Source organism: Palaemon carinicauda, chromosome 14, assembly GCF_036898095.1.
Source record: "Palaemon carinicauda isolate YSFRI2023 chromosome 14, ASM3689809v2, whole genome shotgun sequence".
Lineage (NCBI taxonomy): Eukaryota > Metazoa > Arthropoda > Malacostraca > Decapoda > Palaemonidae > Palaemon > Palaemon carinicauda.
Genome location: NC_090738.1, coordinates 52,243,466 through 52,258,099, shown reverse-complemented (window position 1 = coordinate 52,258,099; position 14,634 = coordinate 52,243,466). Strand labels below are relative to the sequence as shown.

At 37.5% G+C, this 14,634-nt stretch overlaps 1 protein-coding gene across 3 annotated transcripts in view; it reads right to left on the bottom strand.

The window, feature by feature from the left end:
* The window catches only part of LOC137653586 (solute carrier organic anion transporter family member 74D-like), a 128,191-nt gene that overhangs the window by 57,581 nt on the left and 55,976 nt on the right, over window positions 1-14,634 (bottom strand). For all 3 annotated transcript variants that reach the window (XM_068387113.1, XM_068387114.1, XM_068387116.1), the window contains exons 2-3: window positions 892-1,073; window positions 405-537 (exon numbers count right to left, since the gene is read on the bottom strand). In XM_068387113.1, the coding sequence (XP_068243214.1) occupies window positions 405-537; window positions 892-1,073 (315 nt within the window). The remainder of the gene's footprint in view (window positions 1-404; window positions 538-891; window positions 1,074-14,634) is intronic.

The window sequence follows — 14,634 nt, the reverse complement described above, 5'->3', positions numbered from 1 at the left end:
TCTGATCACTGCATTATTCGACAGATTTCCTAGTACATACCAAATAAATTATTGCTGATTTAATTACTTGTGGAGTTATCTGAAAAAAACAGAGACTGATATCATTTGCCTTTTCTGGCACTATCTTTTTGGATTAAATATCTCAGATCCCTCAGATCTGGGATGTGATGACAAACTGAATAAAGGTGTAGACTTAGAAGTCATATCTTCATAACGCAAGGGAAATTAAGTGAATTCAGTATTACAAAATATTAGAAAAAAAATCTTGTAAATGGCAATAAGACATCATTTTGAGTGCATATTCTTATTACAAGAAGTCTTAAACGTTACTCTATATATAAATCTGAAATTATATTCATATTCATAATACGTTCTGTGCCAAAACAATAAAGAGATATGAATACCTATTTGTAGACTATTCAACTTAAACCTCTTCTCAAGGGTGGAGATGACAGCAACTGTATACGAGAAAAACATTCCTTGTGCGATGCTTGCCAACGAAAAGGCAATGATGAGTACCTCCTTGCGGGCAAATATCTGGAGATTTAAAACAATAGTTTCAGAGTAAGAGTTACCGTTAAGGGGAAAACTAACAGAGATTAGAAGATTATCAAGTGACTATGTGATACCCATATTGTTTATATTAACTTTAATCATATAACGTGTCCCCATAGCAGCCATCTCTCTCTCTCTCTCTCTCTCTCTCTCTCTCTCTCTCTCTCTCTCTCTCTCTCTCTCTCTCAATGAACTTACGCCATGATAATTCACTACACTTTTACATAATCCTTGAACGACCAATAGGTTCTACATTCATACCCGGTCTCCTCACTTACAACATGATATATTGGCCTTTCCTAAGAATCTCCTAGTTTTACTCAGATAGGCACATACCTGAAGCCACCGAGGCCTGAAGAAACCTAGACCACACTCAATACTTTTTTGCTCCTGTTCAGTGTACGCAATTTCCTCTGTGTTCACCATTATGTAAGACGCTTCGGTGGATGTACATATCACAGTAGAGGTTCCTTCTCCAGTGTATGATTCCGTTGGAGCTTTGTGCGTTTTCATGACGGCTGGAAGAAGATTCGCAGAACTTATCTTCATGGCTTCCAATGAATAAAAAGTTAGCAAATAATTCATGATATATACTATATATATATATATATATATATATATATATATATATATATATATATATATATATATATATATATATATATATGTGTGTGTGTGTGTGTGTGTGTGTGTGTGTGTGTGTGTGAATATATACATACACACATATATATATATATATATATATATATATATATATATATATATATATATATATATATATATATATATATATATATATATATATATATATATACATTATATATATATATATATATATATATATGTATTTATCATATATTCTAGGATTGAACACTCCTTTTCAAGTCAAATGCAAGGCTGCTATCAACCATGCCACCAAAGGCTCTAAAAGAAGTTGGAGTGTATGTGCTAACTGCATGTCAGGACTTACCTGGTGGAACGACTGTCTTTCATACCAGCAAAGTGTTAATTAACTTCTCGAACCACCATGGGACCTCATTGATATCTTTCAATTTGAATTACCCCGAATGATTTAATATATTTAAGAAGTTTAACACAATGTTATGTTCGAATAGAAATAAATTTTTACCATATACTGGTATCGATCACTAGTCTCTCCAAAGGCAAGGTCGATTTTAACGAAATTGGCTTAAAAAAAGTCGGAACCTAAGTGCTACGTGTATTTTATGATTTACCTTTGGAGATTGTTATCTTTTATGCGAGGGAGTTTTTCCTAACTTGCCAAACCACCAGGTGACCTAACTGATAGCGTTTAACTCGATTTACCATTGAAGAGTCAATATATAGAAAAAAAAATCCACACATTATTGTGTTCAAATGGAATTAACACTAGTCTCTTCAAATGAAAGGCAATGTCACTCACTATCAATCGTGAAACCAAAGACTCTAAAATAGGTCGGAGCCTAAGTGCCAACTATATTCAGGATTTACCTGGTGAAACCTCTGTCTCTCATACCAGTGAGTGTAGACGACACCTTAAAAGGCAAAATTCAAATTTCTACTTCTCGGCCTTACCCTACTTCAAGGAGAACATCAGGTGACCTGAATGATAACTTTCAATTCAAATGACCTCAAAGGATTCAATATATAGAGGAAGGTTAACACAATATTATGTTCAATCAAAAATATATTTCTACCCCATACTAGGATCGAACCCTATACTGTCCATATGGAAGGAAAGGTCACTATCAACACCAGAAGCTCTAAAACTAGTTAGAACCCAAGTGTTAATTTCATTTTAGGATTTACCTAGTGTGTCCACATTCTTTTATACCAGGAAATTTTACCAAAATTGCAGGCCCACCAGGCTACCTAATTGACAGTTTTAAATTCGAATGATTTGTAATGAGTATGTCCCTATAGTAGATGAAAATCCACAAGATAATGTTAAAATAGAAATATTTTTTTTTCCTCATACTGGAATCAATTTATTTTTTTTCAAATGAAAGCTAAAGCTGCTATTAAATATTGCCACCAACTTCTCAAAAACAAGTTGAAGCCTCAGTGCTAACTACAGTTCAGGGTTAACCTATTGAGACAACTGTCATTTATACAAGCAAGTTTTACTTAGCTCCCACCCACAAGGTGACCTAGTTGATAGCTTTAAATTCAAATTATCTCTAATGAGTCAATATATGGGTGAACATTCACACAATATTATGTTCTCATAGAGATAAATTTCTACCCCATACTGAGATCAATCCCTAGCGTTTTCAAATGAAAGTCAAGGCCGTTATCAATCATGCCACTAAACTCTAAAGGCTCTAAAGGAAGTTGGAGCCTAATTGCTAACTGCAGTTCAAGATTAACCTGGTGAGACCTCTGTTTTTCGTGCCAGTGAGTTTTACTTAGCTTCCTGACCCACCACGTGGCTTGATTACAATCAGCTCTACATATTGGGGGGGGGGGGTGTCAGATAACAGATACAGGTGCGAAGATCGAGAATCCGCGAACGCTTGCTGCCCTAGGGTGAGTCAACTCATAACCTACCAACTAACTGACCATTATCTACATGCGGTTGACTAACACACTAGGTAACCCACGATATTGCACTATAAGGTTTTCACGTGGCTTCTATCATGGTTTTTTAGTTTATATTGCTTTTCGGAGGTAATTGTACATTATTAACACAGCTTCAGTACAAGGTAAGATGACTCATAACACGAAAGTTACCGCCACACCACTTCATGTATAAGCAACAATAAAACGGTCGTTCGTATCTCGCAACACTCATGATACTGTAGAGTAAAAAAGTCACTAATAGTTGATGGATGAAATGCACCCAAAATTGAAAACATAAATACAAATATGCTTTAATGAAGTACAATTATATTTCTAAAAATCAGGAATTTGAGAATTCTATAGTGTCTGTTTAAACGAGTCGGTTACTTGACAAAATCGAAATCCATGATTTAAGCTTTTGTATAGGCTACAGCATAATACTATAAATACACTATTAGTAGATATTTTTCAATGAACGTATGAATATCTATCCCACAACATTTGAAAAAAAAATAAGAGGTAAAAAATTACCGTAAAACATCATTAACCTTTACGAAGTTTTAGCAGTAAATTCTGTGACGCATTACGCCTCATTAAACATGAAGTGTATGCTATTCATAAGGTGTCTAGACGCAGTCTTATCTAGAAATATTAACCTAACTAACTAACTCTCTCTCTCTCTCTCTCTCTCTCTCTCTCTCTCTCTCTCTCTCTCTCTCTCTCTCTCTCTCTCTCTCTCAACAAAAATCCTTTTGTTATAAGTGCGTAATTTAACACCCTCTCTTTACTTTAATTATCAATCTAATCCCTTCAATTTATTTCCCTTCTTTTTTCATCGTTTTTATTTAATCTTTTTCAGCTTAATATTTCCTTTCACAAAAAATCAAGTTTCTACCTCTAATTCTTACCTTATTTCTAGCAGAACATCAGATGACATGAGAGATAGCTTTCAATTGAAATTACCCCTAAGGATTCAGTATATGGATGAAGTTTAAAACAATATTTTGCTCAAGTAAAAATTATTGTCTACCTCATACTAGGATTAAACCCCAGACTCTCCATATGAAAGGCAAAGTCACTATCAAAACCAGAGGCTTTAAAACTAGTCAGAACCTAAGTTGCAACTGCCTTTTAGGATTTACCTGGTGTGATCACTGTTTTTCATACCAAGGAGTTTTACCCAACTTTGCAACTCACCAGGTGACCTAATTTAAAGTTTCAAATTCGAATGATCCCTGATGTGTCAAAATCTGGAGTAAAAATCCCCACAATACTGTGCTTAAATAGAAATATATTTCTACACCATACTAAAATCGATACCAAGAAGCTCCAAATGAAAGTCAAGGTTTCTATCATTCATGCCTCCAAAGGCTCTACAGCAAGTTGGAGCCTAAATGCTAATTGCAGTTAAGGATTTACCAGGTGAGAACAATGTCTTTTATACCAGCAAGCTTTTCCTAACTTCCCGATCCTCCTGGTGACCTTATTGATAATTTTCAATTCAAGTTACTCCCAATGATTCAATATATGGAGGGAGTTTACCACAATATTGTATCTAAATAGAAACACATTTCTACCTCCTACTGGAAACAAATCCTAGTCTTTTCAAATGAAAGGCAAGGTTGCTATCAATCATACAAAGAAATGCTTTAGAACAAGTTGGGGCCTAAATGCTAACTGAAGTTCACGATTTACATAGTGAGACCACTGTCTTTCTTACCAGCAAGTTTTCCTAATTTCCCGACTCACCAGGTAACCTAATTAATAGCTTTGAATTCGAATTATCTCTAAAGAGGCAATATATGGAGAAAAATACACATAATATTATGTTCAAATAGAGGAAAATTCCTATCTCATAGTGGAATCAAGCCTTAGTCTTTTCATATAAAATCCAAGGTCATTACAAATGATATCACCAAAGGCTCTTTTGTACTTCCTACAGTTCAAGATTTACCTGGCGAGACCAATGTCTTTTATTTAAGTGAGTTTTACCTAACTTCCCGACACACTAGATGACCTAATTAATAGCTTTCAATTCAATTTACCGCTAATGATGCAAAATATGAATGAAGGTTATCACAGTATTAAGTTCAAATAAAAATCCATTTCTAACCCCATACTAAGATCGAACCTTAAAACCTCCATGTGAAAGGCAAGGACACTATCAACACTATAGGTTATAAAACTAGTCATTATCAAAGTACTAAGTGCCTTACAGAATTTACCTGGTGAGACCACTGTCGTTTATTCCTGGGAGTTTTACCTAAATTACCGACCAATCAGGTGACCTAATTCATAGCTTCAAATTCGAATTACTGCAAATGAGTCCATATATGAAAAAAATTCTACAAAATATTATGTTTAAATGGAAAGAAAGCTTTTCACCACTCGGGAAGTGAACCCTAGCCTCTTCACATGAAAAGTAAGGTCCCTATCAATCATGTCACCAAAGACTAAAATAAATTGGAGCCTAAATGTTAACTACAGTTCAGGTTTTACCTGGTGAAACCACTGTTTCTTATACCAGCGATTTTTTGAACGGTCTCTTCATATGGTTCTTCTGATCTCTCCTCAATGGAGCATCGTCATAAGTGTGGACGACACATTAGATGGCAAAATTCAAATTTCTACTTCTTGGCCTTACCTTATTTATAGGATAAAACCAGATAACATGATTGTGGGCTTTTAATTTGAATTATCCTTATGAATTCAATATATAAAGAAAATTTAATACAAAACTGTGTTAAAATAGAAATAAATTTCTACCCCATTCTAGGATTGAACAATAGCCTCTCTATATAAAATGCAAAGTCACTATCAACACCAGAAGCTCTAAAAGTAGTCAGAACCTAAGTGGTAACTTTTATTTCAGAATTTACATGGTGAGACCACTGTCTTTTAAACCAGTGAGTTTTACCCAACTTGCCAACCAACCGGGTGATCTAATTGATAGTTTTAAATTTCAACTATCTTTAATGAGTCAATGTATGGAGGGAAATCCATACAATATTGTGTTCTCATTTCCTTGGTGAGACCAATGTTTTTCATACCAGATCGCCTGATTGATATCTTTAAGTTCGAATTACCCATAAGGGTTCAATATATGGATAAAGGTTAACACAATATTGTGCTCAAATAGAAATAAATCTATATCTTATGCTAAAAGGCAAGATCGTCATCAATCATGCCACTAAAGTCTCTAACACAAGTAGGAGCCTAAATGGTAACTGTAGTTCAGGATTTACCTAGTGAGGCCACTGTCTTCAATAACAGGAAGTTTTACCTAACTTCCCAACTAGCTATTAGACCTGATAGATAGTTTTAAATTAGAATATTTTAAGAGTTGTATAGAGTTAAAGAAACATTATCAATGATGAGATCCGGATGTTGAGGAGCCAGTGTCTTTTACAGTATCTACTTACAATCTTACTTTGAATTTTGTTAAGATTAAATTTCATACCCCCATGATTTGCACCATACACGAATTTTAGATAGATCTCTGTTGAGGAATTCAGCAACACCAGATCTACAAGGAGAGTAACATCATCTGCTTATTCAACGATTTTATTATATAGGGCAAACCACGTATGTATGTATAGTATGACAAGTAATTGGAAAGAACACTATTCTGAGGAACACCAGATATCACATTCCTATACTAACTATGGGGCCTATTAACAACAACTGTTTGTAATCTATTACTCAAAAATTCAATAACGATGCTAAGAGAAGACCCACCCATTCTAAACTGTTTGAGTTTTAAAACAAGGGCTTCATGAATTACACGGTCAAAGGCAGCTCTAAAGTCAAGGCCACAATCAAAGGATATCTGTACAGCATTGAATATTGTAAGAAGGACATCCCATGCTCCAATGCCATTACGAAAGCCAAATTGCAACCAAAGAGACAGATGATTACCCTCAGCATACCAATTTAGACGTTTTGCCAAAAGATGTTCAAATATTTTAGATGATATGGAAGTTATGAAAATTGGACAGTAATCAGCTGGACAAGAGATACCGCAAACACATTTGCATAGTGGAGTACCATTACTAATTCTCCAACAAATGCTAAAAGAATCTCGTCTTGCTAACGTGCAGGAAATAACATATAACTTAGGAACTAAGAAATCAGCAATCTTTATAAAAAGATAAAGGAAAATTACCATTTGGGTCTACACCTCCATAAGCATCAAGGTCCATCAAGAGAGTTATAATTTCACGGGATGGAAAAACTAAACTGGTTAGTTTAGCTTTAGAAAACAGGAATGAGGAAAATTGAGTTTCTCATTACTTTCCTTAATGTCAAACACATCAGCCAAAATAGTAGCCTTTTCCTTTGGACAATGAGTGACAAAGCAATCTAGTTTCAGTAAAGGAGGAACTGTTAAGTCTACACCAAAACGTGCAGGTTGAAGAGTAGTGTTCCTGGTTTGTACCAAAAAGGGTTTCTTCTACGGTTAAATTGTATTCCTTTTCAGTTGAAGCATGAACTGTCTGAGCAGCACCTCTTAACTGAGTATAATTATTCAAAGTCAAATCTGATCTGTTACCCTCCCATTAATGGTAGCCAACTGTTTCTCCAAATAAGCGCGTAAACAGTCATCATTGAAACAGTGTTTGCCTTTCACTCGCTACTTTAGCGCATGAGAAGGGATATGTCTATCAGTTATGTTGACCAGATTCTTATTAAGAATTAAACTGACTCAACACTTTTATACTATTTTAACAAATTCAAATTCAAAAGACACTCAAAATACCATTCCAGTTTGTGTGTAGTTTTATATACAGTAGATCTTCCATGAGTATGACACATCGGGGACAGACTACTTAGCCATATCTACTAATGAAATCAAGTCACATCTGATCTTTACCTTTCCAAAGATGTTAGCCTCCTGCTTCTCCAAATAAGCGTGTCTACAATTATCATTGAAACAGGGTTTGCCTTTCACTCTGTACTTTAACACATGAGAGGGAGTATGTGTATCAGTTATGTTGATCAGACTCTCATACCCCCCCCCCCAAAAAAAAAAAAAACAGGCTCAATACTTTTATACAATTACAACCAATTCAAATTCAAAAGATCACTCAAAAGTCCGTGCGAGGTTACATATATGTATATATACACACACACACACACACACACACACACACATATATATATATATATATATATATATATATATATATATATATATATATATATATATATGTGTGTGTGTGTGTGTGTATATATAGATATCTTACATGACTATGACACACCGGGAACAGGCTGCTCAGTCTTAGCTAATATACAAATCAAGGTAAGATCAAATGTCTCAACTGGAGAACCAACTTTACTTGTTATAAAGCCAGGGAAGTCAGCATATACCATATCCAAGCAGTTACCAGGCCTGTAAGTAGCGTCACTTAGATTTCCTCACAGCCTGATTCAAAGGCATAGTCCAAAGCTCTTAAGCCATGGCGATCAGTAGGAGAAACATAATTTAACCACTCCCTATGGTGAGCATTTAAATCACCAACAAGAAAAAAAGAAGCCTTTCTATCATCTTGTATCAAAGCCCTAATGGTAAGATTATCAAGTCTGGATTCTGGTAGACCAAATACAAACAGAAGTTGTTATGAGTGCCACTATCTTTCATCGTCGAAATCTCATGACATCCGTGTTCATAGCAGGACTTCTGTGCATAAAAGAATATCATACTGTGTAGAGGTAACTGTAAGATTTATAATATTGGCATGAAGTCCATGAATATTGCAATACAGTAGACAACACTAGCAAAGTCTAGTATATATTGGTCCTAGATTTTGCTCAATGTTTACAGGTGGGATACTAATTAAAAGCAATAAGAAATATTCATTATACTTAAAAACAAACTTAACAATAATGAAAAAAAGCTATATATATATATATATATATATATATATATATATATATATATATGTGTGTGTGTGTGTGTGTGTGTGTGTGTATGTGTGTGTATGTATATATGTATGTGTGTGTATATATAAAGTGACTGATACAACAACCCATAGACTAAAGATATAATGTCAGATAAAATTGGTCAACATGGTGGAGCCGACATACCATGTGGGGCTAAGTACCCTCTAGGATAGCCACTTCAACTGAAGGGAGGACAGTAAGGATGATTTTGAAAATAAATGTGTGCAGATGCATATAAATATGTTCATTCGACATATTTAAGGTAAAAAAAAAACTACGATTGTTTACCATAAAGGAGACATGAAACTAACTGAAACATAATTTAATCATTCAAAACTAAACAAGAAAGAGTATCAAATTCTAATAAACATTTTGAAAAAGAATAGACTGATAGGGCCTGGTCTGTCTAAGAATATTGGTAAGTGATCAAAGTAGGGATCCTTTATCTTGAATGGGGTAGCATTCCTGAATAATATACCTAGCAGATGATCAACTAGTTTGTATATATTTCACCAATCTCCCCTCATCTAGGGAGGTTGATGGAAAACTTCTCTAGGTTCTAAAGAATGGAGCTCATAATTGTAGTTTACCAACATCAAGTCAGTTCCAGTGAGTAACGCTTCGACTGCATCGTCTCTAAGAGAGAGGCAGAAAAATGTAAGAGATGAACCAGTCTATTTGCCTTAAGGGACTTGTGGGTACTCCTTCAGATTAAAGGCTATAAAGGTGGTCTAGTGCATACATACTCCAACCTTTAACAACTGGCCGACTGCATGGTTCCTCTTGAAAGCAAGATTTGGGCCTAGCCCCCTGCTTTGCATTACGGATTGACTCACGAAGTCGATTGTGTTCTAGACACCTCTTTTTTTTCTTTTTGCTCTGACATTGCTAAGGAAGAGTCGCTGACATTTAAGTTAGAGGTATCAGGTCTTCTTCAGATAGCACTGCAGAGCCCTTAATGGATACAAAGCATCTCTTTCCTGTGCCATTCTACACTTCTTGTAGAGAAGGAATGGAGGAGGGCTCAGACCTGGGGTCATGCCCCTCCAGGTCATAAGTTTGGCCATATGCCCTGGCACCAAACTAAGGAGCTCCTTTCAACTCTCAGTGTGGGAGACTAAGGCAGAGAGACCACGTAACTTGCCTAAATTCTTCACCGATACTAAGGCCGCAGAGACATTCTTTAGAGACAGAACCTTGACTGAGGCCTTCTCAAAGGCTTGGACAGGTTGAAGTGAGAGACTTGAGACTAAGGAAGTTTCCCACTCCGGGTCCTGAAGTACCAAGATCAGCAAGACTATTCGAAAATACTCACGAACATAGGCAACTCCTATGAGAGGGAGAGGTCTATCACTTTCTGTGACAGAACAGAATCCCTTTTACTACATAAATCGTCGATAATGGCCCTCTCTTCTTGGGAGAGTGAGGGTGAAGGGAGTTCTTTAGGGATCTTGACAAGGCAGAATGGTAGTTTACGGACAGAACAGGGTGAACACAGGAACACTGTAACCATCAATGTGATTCCTCGGGTGTTGGAAGGCAACTACCAACACAGCCCATGGGAGTGATGGGGGAGAAAACTTCCTGTTTAATGGTGTGATGAACAGGTCGATCCCCAGAGAACCCCACAAACCAGAAGCCTCTCCGCTACACCAAGATGTAGGGACCGCTCTGACCCTACAACCTTTCCTTAGTAACTAAGTGTGTCTACTAGTCCACTCCTCTTGCTCACAATGTATTTATCTGACAGTTCTATAGCATGGGATGCTATCTCAATATGCATCCACCTCATCAGCTCGCAGAGCTAGATATAAGCCACTATATGGGTGTTGCAGTAACAACTCACCAGATGCCTCCTCCATGTTCTTGAAATGCTTGCAGCACTAGAAAAGCTGCTACCCTCAGGATAGCTAATAGTAGATGCTTTATCCTCTTGCCAAATTCCTGAGATGATCAGTTCATTCAGATATGCATCCCTTCACTTGTTTGACTTTATCAGACCTTATTTGCATGTCTAGAGGTGGAGAGTCAATTGGAGATCCCCTGTGAGTGTTCCTTGTTCGCCTAACAAGTAAGATCAACTCAAGGCCTCCCGTCCCATTGACAAAGAGAGGGCTAAGAGATTTCTAGAGTCTGACCAGAGATTCTTGAAACAGTACTGAAGAGATCTCTGGCAAAGATACCCACTGGAGGAATGGGCTTATCCAGTTAGGAAAGTTGGCTGAGAAGATTCTGCCAGCGCAGAATGGGTAGTTCAGTGTTTGACAGAATAGATGCACTAGCTCTTTCTCTCTGAGCTTGTTGATGTAATTTTCTAACTGATAGAATCTTGTTGCTGCCATATTTACAAGCTTACCCAAGTCCTTCAACTTCCCTTTGGGTAAGAGATTCAACTTTTCCTCAATTATCACAATCCCCTTATCATGACAAAAAATGTTGAACTCAATCATGTTACAACTGCTCCATGAAGGAGGCCAGAATTAGCCATCCAAGTGATACATCTTGATTTATATCCCTTGCTAGTGGGCTCAAGCTATTAACAAGATGAACATCTGAATGAACAACTGAGGAGCAGTACACAGTCCAGAACACAGAGTCCCGAACTGGTACATTGTACAGTAGAGGGAGAAGAAAGGTACTTCCTAATGGACTAATACACTAGTACTAAAAGTATGCATCCATCAGATCTACTGAAAGTTGGATATCTTCCTCTCTGATGAAACTCAGTGCAGACTACATTTCTATCCTGAACTTCATTTGACCCACAAACTCATTTCATGGGGAGAAGTCTATGACTGGCCTCCAGCTCAACTGTAGAAGCTCGAAGATTCGTTTTGAAGGACTTTGAATGTGTTTCTCGCCAAAATATCTCCTAGCTCTGTCCACAAGACCAGGGTTCTCAGTGATGTTGGGGGAAAAGATATGTGGTCTATCGAAAATGAGTAAATGGGTAGAGACAAAAGGCTGAAGAGGCTAGTAAGTAACCATTTTGAAGGACTCTCTCTCTCTCTCTCTCTCTCTCTCTCTCTCTCTCTCTCTCTCTCTCTCTCTCTCTCTCTCTATATATATATATATATATATATATATATATATATATATATATATATATATATATATATATATATATATATATACTGTATATATAAGGCTAAGCAATATGCCTCTGCTGGTTTACTCAAAGGCATGACAAGAAATCCTCATCTCTCAGATGTAAGCAAGGGTGGGGAAAGGTGGCAACATCATATCCTTCTTTTTCCTTCTTTTGCTGCCTTTCTTCCTGAAAGGAACTGGTTTGGTAGCTCGAAAGGTCTGTAAAAACCAGTTCTTTCCAGGAAGCTATGGGCAGTCCTGTCAGGGTTTAGGGAAGACCTTGATGCCTTCCTTGCCGAACCCCATACCAACAAATTCAGAAGTGACAGAGATACCTCTGAGCAAAGGAATTTGGAGACCAAGGCTGCCCCCGGAATGTCACAGGCCCTTCATGGCCACCAAAGTTAGGCTCAATAACCAAGGCTCCTCTTGAAGGTAGATCCAAGGTAGCCTCACTCCAGCCTTTGCACACACTGACTCAAGATTGTCCTCATCCATCAGCATTGGTAAAGGGTCCTATATCTTAGGGACAAACAAGTCCCGAGTACCCTCTTAACCAGTGGTGGCTTATGATAAGTTCTGTGGAACAGCAGCACCCCCTATTTTTACTTAATATTAATAACATTCAATTTAATGAATTTTTTCTTTAATTCTTTTATTATACTTAAGCAATTTACAATCCGTAAGCTTAATTTCAGTATCCATCCTTCCATTTATGCATAAAAAAAAAAAAAAAAAAAATAATCTTCATATGGAACTGTGCACTTCACGGTTCCAGCTGTGGGGTGTTTGGCTGTTGTATGCATGCGCACAAAAAGCTACTAGTGAGTCTGAGCAATGGGCTGCAAAGGAGAGAGAGAGCACTCTCGTTCTCACAGTGCCGACCTTGGCATGATGTGCTAGAAAACTGTGTACTATATTCTTGAATGTAATAAAATGTAAAATTATATTATTATCCTACTTCCGGCTATTCTATTTGATTATTTTTTTCGTTTCTTTTACATTTCTTTAGTTTTCTTGACAAATCCCATGCCTACAACAGAGGCAGAACTCTGCTTTTCAACAATGAAAATACTTTTCTAAGTAGCACTATAAATTCAGAGAGACTAAATACACTTGCAGCGCTTTCAATAGAGAAAAACATTCAGTAGTTGTCTGTCCTCCAGAGGTCAAGGAGAAAATTATACATCTTTTCACTCATATTAAAACTAGAAACATGGATTTAATCTTTAAATGAATGGATCAAGCTTGAACAGTAAAAATTTATGTTATGATTAGTAAAAAATTGTTTGATTTTATTCTTTTAGAATTCTATCAAGTTTCTGAGTACCTTTTCTTATGCCTGTTTGTTTCTTTCCCCACAATTTTAAAACACAGGCTACAATTTTTTGAGAACAGCACCACCACTGATTTTAGCCACGAGCTGCCACTGCTCTTAACCAGCCAATGAAGAGTGTACAGTAGGTTTCTCCAGCGATTCATTACATCCCCAACCTCCTTAAGAATACAATTGAACCTAATCAGGGACAAAGGACAGCCTAGGAAGGCCAACAGCAATGGGGAAAAAATCCCAAAAACTAAACTCAGCTGAGAAAGAAGGAATACTATTAATCTTCCTACGGTTGAAAGGCTGGTCCACAGCTATATGACTGGAGATATGGGGAGAAGATTCCTCCTCCCAAGCTCTTAGTCTTCCACAGCCCGCAAAGAGCAACGATAGCCTCAAATGGTAACGTCCTCTTAACTCACTCTACCAAAGTACCAAAGGATGAGGGAGGAGTCTATTATTCAAGCAGAAAGAGAGATGGTGAATGCAGAATCTTTGTAATCAATAAGGTGTGTGGCAAAAAGTGCATAGGGCAGTAAACTCTTGCACCATCTAGCTAATGAGAACCCAATCCATGACCCTGGGTGGTCAGGACAGAGATGCGTTGGCCCAGGGTGCTGAAACATAGACCTATACCCCAGTCCCACCTGGTTACTTGGGTAGCCGAGGAACCAGAGCCGTTACCATGGTAGACTGCGGTAGGGAGACATGGAGACATGAAAAGGAGTCATGGCCCTAAACCTATGCATTGTGCCCAAGGTACCAAAATATGGACCCGAACACACATGTTCTGTCTTGCTACTGAGGTATCTGGGGGCACTAGTCCTGTTCCCATGCATCAGCCCTGGAGGGGACAACACCAGTCAACCTAGCCATCCATGTAGCCAGGAACCAAGCCGTGGCCACGGGATCCAAGGCTCAGGCCACATAACACCTGTCACGCAAGACTACTAGAGTAGCCAGGGATCCAAGTCACAGCTGCTGGAAGACAAAAAGCGGGGCTGTAACGTCTGTCTCACTTAGCAATGTGGGTCGCTGGGTACCTGAACCTCTGCCCAGGGGCCTGCTGTGCAAAGCCCCTAACATGTGGTCATGAATCCGGCCCCATGCATTGGCTCTGGGCTCCTAAAAGCATGGACATAACAATTGGACCTCTA